Genomic DNA, 11,376 nt, shown 5'->3' on the forward strand with positions numbered 1-11,376 from the left:
GCGGCTAAAAAAACCCCGCTTTGTTTGTTTGTCTAACTAAATGCATCCATATCACTCATTCCACATGATGTCCAAACATTCAAAACTACAATAATATTCAAAACACTGCAGTCTAGTAGAGCATTTCTTCAACAGCATTAAAGAGGAGCAAAACCTAAATGTTTCTGATTTTTTAAAATCTAAATAACAGTTTGAAGAAGGGGCCACGCAGCATTTAGCGTGTTCATTAGTGCAGTACATTTTCCCTGCAGCGTTTGTCAGTAGTTTTTAATTATTTGGTGACATAAGAGTGTTTTCACTTTGCAAATTAATCTAATTAGCAGTTTCTACCTCAAAAAGTACGAGGTGTAGGGAAAGGCGGGGGTCTACTTAACAAATGTGAGCACTCTTCACAGCAATCCAGATCCGTTCTGACCTGCTAGTACTTCAGAACCTTGACCTACTTCTAACTGCTAGACAAAAATTACCCATGAAGCACCAGTGAAAAATGCTTTAAGGAGAATTCTGTTTTTCACATTCAATGTGAGCATCACATTTTACTACAAAATTTATCATGCTTAAGTTTTCCATTGCATGGAACGTAGGGAAACCGTTTTAGTTTGAATGCACAAGCATGAGTAAGAAAACAAGACATTTCACAGCATCTCAAGACAGAGGGAACAAAGATGCATGTACACGCTAGCTTTAAATAGAAACACGATGTACATGCACATTTTTGCTAAAACAAACAATGCCAACAAAAACTAAGGTCTCCCATTTTAAATCAAGAAAGAGGAAGGGGGAAAAAAACGTATGCAGTGAAAGTATTAAAAAAAATTTTTTTTTAAAAAAAAGCACATTTGAAAGCAAAAAAAAAAAATTCCAGACCCTTTTACCCCTTGTTTGTTACTACAACATTTTACTCCACATGGTGGAGCTGTGATCTTATGGTGAGACAGAGCACATATAAAGGAAGAATTAGATCTAATTGGGTATTTAAAATCCTATGATGCATCACCATTTAAAATCAAAACAACCCTAAAGTGAGATATACAACAGATTAACCAAAAACTAATATATACACTTATTTTATTTTTTCTGGATGTCCCTAGGTGAGATTTAGTTAACTTCTTGGGACAAATTCCCCTAAGTATAGCCATTCAATTAGAAGGTACAGTTAAAAATTAGAATAAAACCACCAATGTAAGTGAATACAGCATTTATTTTTTTTCCATAAATATTTAAAACAGTCAATTAACATACTAAATTCATACAAAAATGGCAGGCTCCTGTCCTGGACGATACAGCCCAAGACATTCATTACGATACGATTTATAAAATAGAAAGGTAACCAAATTTGGTCCTTCTTCACCAATAGTGCAAGATGAGATCAATGCATCGGATCCTTCAAGGACATTTGCAGTACTTGCTGCCATTCACGCAATGTCACATGTAAAGAGTGAAAAACACATAAATATGCATCACGGATATAGCACCTAGTTTTCATGGTAGAATTTCCTCCACAGTTCTGCTTTTTACAAATGGAGAGAAGAAAGAAAAATTGCCAACACTTCATCTTATTTACGGATATAGCCAAAAAGGAACATAAATATCTAAATATAGCAATAAAAATGGCAATAAAAGGGAGGTGACTGACATGAGTGAGGAGCTAATAGGCTTCGGACTCATTCACATCTCATTAAACAGGAATGGGAAACACGTCAGTATACAGAAAATGAGTAGAAACAGGAGCAGCCCTTAAGGCTATGACCCAATGTTCAACCTCAAATGCCCAGTTGAGTTTATAAGGCAAGATCCAGCCCAGACTGAAACAGTCTGTAAAGTAACATTTTTCCTATAGGGCAACAAGATAAACTTTAAGGTGTACATATAAATATGTGTATAAAAATGTATCCAAAAGGCTGTTTTAGGTTGATTGTCACTTGCTGATAGGTTAGTCACACTGCGCCAGTTATTCTTTTTTGTGGTGTATGTCATTGTTGTTCTGTGGCATGGTTGTGTTTTGCAGGACTTTAGGAAGCCTTTTGCCTTTTGTGTATGCATGGTACCAGAAGTTGAGGAAGAGGAGGAGGAAGACGACACCATACAAAGTAATGAGGTAGATGAAAATGGGGTATGGGTAAGGACAATCTTTCATGAAGTAGTACTGGCTAATATGACCGGTTACGATGACAAACTGGATCTGAGAAGAGAGAGTACAAGGAAAAATTCAATGTGTCAAATCAGACTCAAATCAGTTCAAGCAAGGATTAGTTCACTTTAAAATTAAAATTAGCCCATTATTTACTCCTTCTCAAGCCACCCTAGGTGTACATGACTTTTTCCTTTCTGATGAACATAATCTGAGTTATATTAATAAATATCCTGACGCTTCCAAGCTATATAATGGCAGTGGGTTGGGGGCAGGGGGTGTATGGGTATAACCATATGATGTCGGATGTAGTGTAAGCATTTTAAACTGTGAGAAGTGTTATGTGTGCTTTATTTTACTTTATAAAGTTTTAAATATAGATATTTTTCTTGCAAACCCCACCGATTTACTAGAGAAGGCCTTTATTAACCTCCCGGGCCCAGAGCCATGTGGATTACATTTATTATGGACAGATTTTTTTGAGCTTCAAACTCAATGGACCCCATCACTGCCATTATAAAGCATCAGGATATTTATTAATATAACTCAGATTGTGTTCATCAGAAAGAAGAAAGTCCTATACACCTAGGGTGGCTTGAGAGTGAGTAAATCATGGGCTAATTTTCATTTTAAAGTGAACTACCATGTCACAAGACAGGATTTTTCAGTCAAGAAATCTAAACCACATCCATATCATGTGTGATTTGAAATTAAAATTAGATTTTTATTATGATTTTAAAGTAATTGCTATAGCCACCCTCACACACAGCAAAAGTTAAAATATTGTAATACATACCAGCTGTATTGAAGTCAGATGCTTCTTCCACCATAAAAATCTTTGAAAGGAAGGGCCGAGGGCTGACAGTCCATAGTATGTATACATGATGACATGAACAACGCAGTTTAGGGGGGCATGGAATGTCCCCAAACCACCTGCAACAAACAAAACAGATGTTCAAAGGAAATCTCTCTTAAACATAATCTTGCAATCATTGAAAAGAAAGGCATACCTGGAGAAAACCTCACTCCAAACCACCAAGTGAAAGGCATGATGGAATGATGGAAGACATGTAGAAAGGACACCTGATTTTGCTTTTTCCTCAGCACAAAGAAGATCTGGCCAGAAAGTCAGATAAAGACCTGTTATTACCATTTGTTTTGTGATCTGGACAAAAGTCTAAATGTTTGTGATCCACTTACTCAAACAACATTTGGTTGTGGTCAGAAGAATTTTGCATTTGTACTTTCAATAAAAACCAAATGCAATTGCCCCATTTCTATTAAAATCTTTAATCATAAATTAAAGTAGCAACATTATTTTCTGTGGTAACTGACATCATGACATGCTTTCAACAAACCTTAAGTTGTATTGCTCCGATCCAAAAAAAGCAAGCTTCCAACCTTCTACCAAATAGGACTTTTGTCTCTCTAACCAACAATATTGGCATTTTCTACCATCTACTATTGCTGACTGACAGTGAATGTCAAAGATGTGACATAGCTAGTTGCCGTTATAGATGCCAAGCAAGCAATTTTGCCTTTAAAAGATGACTAATAGCGGTCCAAATCTAGGCTAAAACAAGGCTAAATTTAGGATGTCAGTGGACATTTAATAGACATCCAACCAAAGAAATGAAACCAAACACCTTGTAATTACTGTTGACTTTGCTTACATGATTGAATATCATAAATCTTGAAAGATATTTGGGCAAAACCAAAATTTAAGGTTATTTTGACTAGAAGTGGGTTACTCTTAGCTGGACTATATCGGGTCTATAGTTATAGTATAGTCTTATAGGGTGCCGTTACCTTCAGCCTAAATAAAACAAAATCCTGAAAATTTAAGGAACCGAATGCAGGTTTTCAATCTCCTTCATAACCAAATGGGTTATGCCATGTAAAAGATTAATATTCAGCACTGGAAATATGACTAACTGCAATCTGGCTATATTCACACAGCAGCAATGATTTCATGAAATCAAGGTAATGAAGAGGAAACATCACTTACTGTGTCCAACATCTCAATGAACTTGGAGAAGTAATAGAGCCAGCAAGTCCATGCCATCTGAAAACAGAGAAATGTAGTTCAAACTACAACCAAACAGACAAACTGCTAAATACAAAAAAAATAAATAAATAAAAAATCCTCAGACATAAGGATTCAATAATATTAGTCATTAATTAATGTATTGTAGGTCTGAATGGTTCTGTGGAACATTTAAGTCAAGTGAAGCCAACCACATTTAAGCCAAATAGTTAAACCTGGTGCCAAGATACATGAGAAAGAAAATAAAAACCAGTGCAGTCCATAAAGCTTTTCACACAGCGGGTAAGGCAACATTTCTTCTGCTCTCACCCTCATGGCTTGTGGCGATTGAGAGGGGTCTAACAGATCACAGCCAAATGAATATCCTGTTCCCCAGCCTGACATCACAAACTGCAAAGAAAGAATTTTTACATGTGTAAGAGGCCTTTTTATAAGAACAACAGATCAAGACATTAAGAAATTCACCTTTGGCCATACCATTTATATGTGAGAATTTCATGTGCAACACAAAAAGCTCATATTTAGCAAAATTTCTAAGCTGATTTTTTTTCTTCTATAAAGTAAACATGGACTGATTCAAATCATTAATATTCTAAAGGGAAAAAAAAGCTACATAAAATCTCTGTGAAGATATTTTACTTAACAACTGAAATTTAAGTTTGTTTCTAGAGCTGCTTCAGACATTCTGCAAAACATCTTTTGTGAGCCACAGAAGACAGACAATCATATAAGTTTGGAACAACATGAGGAAGAGTAAATTGTAATTTTTGAGTGAAATGAACTGTAAGTAAACTCTAACTGCTTTGTGTGTGACTAGCATGAAACAAACAATGAAATGGTTTGCCTGATAGCAAACAGAATGAGATTTACCTCGTAACACATGTAAAGAGAATAAGCCACAACGCTGAAATTATAGATGACAAGGACCTTCTTCAGATTAAACGGTTTTCTGTTCTCCATTATCCTGGGCCCCAGTGATGTCACAAAGTAGATGTAAAATAAAATAATAACCGTTTGTGGGATAGGAGAGGGCATGAGCAGCCAATCTTTCGTCCTGGGGTCTGAAATCACAGCACAAGAATATTTCCACCATGTAATGTATCCATGCACAGTAACATCTATTGTAACTGCATTTGGTTGTGCTTAATCTATGTCTGACATTGCTGAAGTTGTGCACCATAATTCTCAAAGATCAAATTACACTGATGCTTGAGAAACGGACGTTTCAACAATCTCAGTAACAGAATCAATTAAGTTCTAATAAATTGGTAATTGAATTAAACACGTACTGAAATTATTTTAAACAGGATGAACCAAGTTTACCAACCACGTTTTCAGCAGCATTGGTTCCAGAAGTATGTCACAATTTTTTCCATGGGAAAATAAATAAAATAATTATCAGTTTCTCTGGTTTTACTATTTATAGGTATGTGTTTGGGTAAAATTAACATTTTGGTTTTATTCTATAAACTACTGACAACATTTTTCCCAAATTCCAAATAAAAATATTGTAATTTAGAGCATTTATTTGCTGAAAGCAACAACTGGTCAAAATAACAAAAAAGATGCAGTGTTGTCAGACCTCTAATAATGGAAAGAAAATAAGTTCATATTCATTTTTAAACAACACAATACTAATGTTTTAACTTAGGAAGATTTCAGAAATCAACATTTGGTGGAATAATCCTGATTTTGAGTCACAGCTTTCATGCGTCTTGGCATGGTGACTTGGTGACTTTATGCCACTTCTGGTGCAAAAATTCATGCAGCTTGGATTTGTTTGATGGCTTGTGACCATCCATCTTCTTCTGGATGACATTCCAGAGGTTTTAAATGGGGTTCAGGTCTGGAGATTGGGCTGGCCATGGCACGGTCTTGATCTGGTGGTCCTCCATCCACACCTTGATTGACCTGGCTGTGTGGCATGGAGCATTGTCCTGCTGGAAAAAACTGTCCTCAGAGTTGGGGAACATTGTCAGAGCAGAAGGAAGCTAGTTTTCTTCCAGGATAACCTTTGATACATGAGTCCTTTACAAAGACAAATCTGCTCGATTTCAGCCTTGCTGAAGCACTCCCCGATCACCGATCCTCATCACCAAATTTCACAGTGGGTGCAAGACTCTGTGGCTTGTAGGCCTCTCCAGGCCGCCGTCTAACCATTAGACGGACCAGGTGTTGGACAAAGCTGAAAATTGGACTCAGAGAAGATGACCTTACTCCAGTCCTCTACAGTCCAAACCTTATGGTCCCTTGCAAACCTCTGCCTGGCTCTTCCTTGTCTCATTGATAAAGGGCTTTTTTCTAGCTTTGCATAACTTCAGCCCTGCCCCTAGGAGTCTGTTTCAAATCGTCCCCGCCATGCACTTCACCCCAGCTGCCTTTTGCCATTATTTTTGTAGGTCCCTTGATGTCATCCTATGGTTGTTGAGTGACATTCAAATGAGTTGGCGGTCATTCCGGTCAGTGGAGAGTCGTTTTCACCCTCTGCCTGTCTGTAGTTTAGTTGTCCCCAATGTCTGCTGCTTGACCTTATCCTTATGAACCACCATCTTTGAAATTTTAAGGATGGAAGCAACCCGACAATCACTGTATCCCTCTGCCAGTAAAGTCAGAATTGAAGCCTTCTTTTCCTGACTCAAAACTTTCCGTTTCAACTTTTTTGGCATGGTCAATAGTTATTTTTTGATTCCAATTACTTTTGAGGTACTACTAGCACTGTTTTTTTTTCCTACTGCAAGAGGAGAGTGATGACCAAAGAAGTGTTTTTAAAAAAAAACTAGATTATAATATTAAATAAGATTTTGTACAGGGGATCACCTAATCTGCCTGATGATTTTGGCATACAGCTCATGAAAACCCAAAATTCCTCTCTCAAAAATGTGCATATTTAATCCGACTAATAAAAGAAAAGTGGTTTTAAAGGGTTAGTTCACCCAAAAATGAAAATTATTTCATTAATTACTCACCCTCATGTCGTTGGACACCTGTAACACCTTCATTCATCTTCAGAACACAAATGAAGATATTTTTGTTGAAAGCTGATGGCTGAGAAAGGCCTCCATTGGGATTTAGTACACTTTGACTGACCCACTCACAAGACCCATAAAAGGCACTAAAGACTTTGTTACAAAGTCCATCTCACTACAGTAGCTGTACAATAATTGTACCAAGCGGGAGAACAGTTTTTGACATGGCACCCCAGACCATCACTGACTGTGGGTATTTGACAATGGACTTCCGGCATTTTGCCATTTCCTTCTCCCCAGTCTTCCTCCAGACTCTGGCACCTTGATTTCTGAATGACATGCAAAATTTGCTTTCATCCGAAAAAATTACTTGGGACCACTGAGCAACAGTCCAGTGCTGCTTCTCTGTAGCCCAAAAGTGGCTTGACCTGGGGAATGCGGCACCTGTAGCCCATTTCCTGCACACGCCTGTGCACGGTGGCTCTGGATGTTTCTACTCCAGACTCAGTCCACTGCTTCCGCAGGTCCCCCAAGGTCTGGAATTGGTCCTTCTCTACAATCTTCCTCAGGGTCCGGTCACCTCTTCTCGTTGTGCAGCTTTTTTGCCACACTTTTTCCTTCCCACAGACTTCCCACTGAGGTGTCTTGATACAGCACTCTGGGAACAGCCTATTTGTTCAGAAATGTCTTTCTGTGTCTTACCCTCTCGCTTGAGGGTGTCAATGATGGCCTTCTGGACAGCAGTCAGGTCTGCAGTCTTACCCATGATTGCGGTTTTGAGTAATGAACCAGGCTGGGAGTTTTTAAAAGCCTCAGGAATCTTTTGCAGGTGTTTAGAGTTAATTAGTTGATTCAGATGATTAGGTTAATAGCTCGTTTAGAGAACCTTTTCATGATATGCTAATTTTTTGAGATAGGCATACACCAAAAGCATACACCATCAATTAACATACATTGATGTTTTGTTGTACTAAATGTCAGAAAACTTCTTACCTGCATTTTCTATCAACTTGATCCATTTGTCATACAAGTGTTCAGCTGTGGATGTGAGGCCACAGAACGCCATCACTGCCAACGATCAAAGCCTAAGGTCACAAAAACAAAGAGTAAAAGGGACAGAACCCTGTCAATGAACAACTACGGTAAAAATTAAACGTTTTACCCTTTACAACTTTCATTTAGCCTTGTGAACTGATATTAAGAGTTTTTTTTCCCCCATTATTAAGGTAGAAAAAGTATACTTGAATGACAAACTGTTTTTAAAGTGACAACAGTTGTTAATTTAAAGGCACAATATGTAATTTGTTTGTTTGTTTATTTATTTATAAAGCACATTTAAAACAACCAAGGCTGACCAAAGTGCTGTACAAGGCAATACACAAAAAACAATAGAAATGTTAAAATTTCACCACTTGAGGTCTCTTATTCCAAACAAAGGCATAGCTTGATTTTGCAAAGCTTTTATTATGCCGCAGACGACTGCTTCAGTATTTTCCGGTCATGCCTATATGGTGTAAGGCAGTGCTGTTTTATTACATAAATTATTTGAGCGTGTTGAAAGTTGTTATAATGCTACTCTGTGTTCGTTCTGCATCTACTATGAGACACTTGATCACATTGCAGATTGCAAAATCAAGAAAATGAGATTTAAACAATAAGACTAACCGTGTTGAGCTATATAACAATTTTTTTTTTCTGTCAATGACTGTATCCAAACAGTTGCTCTCCGGTCTAATAAAATACATACTATATTAAAGCATCTTTGGCGTGTCCATGGTTTCTAGAAAATAAAACCGTAAATCAAGGGTAACGCAGGCTGAATGTAATTCATAGGCGATGCACGGACATGGTCCGTGTCCTGGCTAAAATTACTTATTTCTCTAGATTTAAACAGTCTTAGAAACATTTTGACAAGTACACAAGTCAACAAAACATATAACATTGTTCTAGTGGTTTTTGGATATTTTAATCCAAAAAAAGCATGCATATTGTGCATTTAATGCATTCAAAAGAAGCCAATACCAAAACTAAGTTAACTATGTCAAGTCTGGCACTATCAAACATCAGACTGAATTTGTAATTGAACAATCCTAAATTACACCTACACAGCTGTTCCCTTCTAGACAGTATGACATGATGTGATTTGGAACCTAAATGTTGCAAAAATAATGCAAGAATAGCTTATTTATGGTGGCAGCATGAAAGGATGTATTGTGCTTAGAAAACACAAGAAGTTTAAATCAGCAGTTGGACCATCCTCCATTCTCTCTCCAGCAAACTCAGAACTGAACAAGAGGGTGAGTGTTGGGACACAATGGTCAGCAGTCAGTGTACATTAAGGACACAGAAGCCAGGACAGCCCATAAAACCATGGGGGTGGATAAACTAAGAAATGCAGAGCTGGAGAACAATGTACAGTAATATACCACATAACAGATCAACTCAAAGATGCATACAATGGAGCCACTCAGCGGTTCTTGATACCATTACCAGAAGTGTATTTTTATTTTCATTATTCTGTAACGTACATATCTGTGACTGTGTATTAGGGGTGTATTATTAATTTAATTAATTAAAGGGATAGTTCACCCAAAAGTTACTCGCCCTCAAGTTGTTCCAAACCTGCATGAAATTCTTTCTTCTGCTTAACACAAAAGATGACATTTTGAAGAATGCTGGTAACCAAACAGTTTATTGACCTCATTGACTTCCATAGTATCCCTCCACCCCCAACTCAACTACTGTTTAGCTACCCATAATTCTTCAAAATGGCATATTGTGTTCAGAAAAGAGACACAAGAAAAGTTAAGAGGGAGTAACTGACAGTATTTTAATTTTTCGGTAAACTATCAAATAAGATAATTGTAAACGTGACTAAGATACTTCAAAGATCCACATTATTTATGGATTTAAAAGTATAAACTATAGCAAATAAAAAAAACTAATTATTTGTATTTTATGTCTGAAAATAAATATTGGTTTCATTGATTTTAAAAAAGAATAAAAATGAAGAAAAAAAACATCTAAAAGAATAAAAATAAACTTTCAGCAGTATATATATGTGTGTGTGTGTGTGTGTGTTACCTCAAATGTGCATTATTGTTGGTGACGGTGAATATCAGCAATTTAATGGATAAAATAAAAAAAATACTAGCTACATTACCACTTGGACAGCATAACATGTAAATAATTAGGTTAAAACTGGTTAATTTAAGCGTATTAGGCCCTAAAAATAATAATTCACCAACTCAAATGCTGTAGGGTGAATTCAGTGATTGGAAACTTTTTGCCATTGAGATGACTTGGAAAGGGTCCCAGTCACCCTGAATTCACCATACATGAATTTAGTCATCGTTCTGGAGAAGCATCAACCCAAACGTTCTTTTCATCCCTTCAACAGGCACAATGTTTGAGGAGAAACTAATCAAACATGTGTTTCAGGGTATACTGGTCCAATTACCTGAAAAGAGCTGCCCGCCTAGATACTGTAATCTTTCATGCAAGCCTCGACACGCCTGTTGCCATGAGACAGACTGGTTGCAGGTGTGAGAGGAACAACTGGGCTCTTGACAGCCGAACTGGAAAGCCCAATATTAGCCTAACATAAAGACTAATATTGCAAATTTGCAATAAAACCTAACATAATATCTCAAGGTTTGTTTACGTGTTTGAATAAGCTCCGTCTCTTTTTCGAGCTCTCGTTATTTCTAATTTATTTAATGACATTTCAGAGAAGAAAAAAACCTAACAAACACACGTATTTCGGAGACGCCACCTGAGATCTAACGTTATTACACTAGATCCTTTAGTAATATTGTACACAAACCATAAACAGTATGACGTCTTCGTCAACCCAAAAATAAATAAATAGTGTACTAAATAAGAGACTCAAAACACTGAGAGGAAAATTGTAACTCACCCTCAAGGTTTTTAACAATTTCTTTATCAGTATAAGAAGTTCACAACGTAACTTAGGTGCAGGTGCTCGTCTTACCGTGCCTAAACAGACGAAAGTTCAGGTATGTATTTTCACGCAGACCTCGAGGTCCTCCCGCTCTGCGTTCACTAGGACCCTCGTCTTCTGCCTCTCGTCCAGGTAAAGTAGTTTAAAAAGTAAAATCTAATGGTTTGACCACACGACCTCCATCAATTAATCTTAAAGACGCCGAAGTTCCGTCTTCATTGCAATGAGCGAGCGGCTGTGGGCGGAGACGTTCTCCTGATTCTGGGAC

The 11,376-nt window shown here is 37.2% G+C and overlaps 1 protein-coding gene across 1 annotated transcript; it reads right to left on the reverse strand.

The window, feature by feature from the left end:
* Positions 1-864: 864 nt before the first annotated feature.
* elovl7a (ELOVL fatty acid elongase 7a) lies at positions 865-11,367 on the reverse strand. Its single transcript, XM_067414105.1, has 8 exons — positions 11,139-11,367; positions 8,138-8,229; positions 5,049-5,239; positions 4,488-4,568; positions 4,140-4,196; positions 3,142-3,247; positions 2,928-3,064; positions 865-2,182 (listed from the first exon to the last, which is right to left on the reverse strand). Exons 2-8 carry the CDS (start codon positions 8,208-8,210, stop codon positions 1,952-1,954), a joined length of 876 nt encoding a protein of 291 aa, XP_067270206.1. The 5' UTR covers positions 8,211-8,229; positions 11,139-11,367; the 3' UTR covers positions 865-1,951.
* Between the last annotated feature and the right edge of the window lie 9 nt (positions 11,368-11,376).

This window comes from Pseudorasbora parva, chromosome 13 (assembly GCF_024679245.1).
Source record: "Pseudorasbora parva isolate DD20220531a chromosome 13, ASM2467924v1, whole genome shotgun sequence".
Taxonomy (NCBI): domain Eukaryota; kingdom Metazoa; phylum Chordata; class Actinopteri; order Cypriniformes; family Gobionidae; genus Pseudorasbora; species Pseudorasbora parva.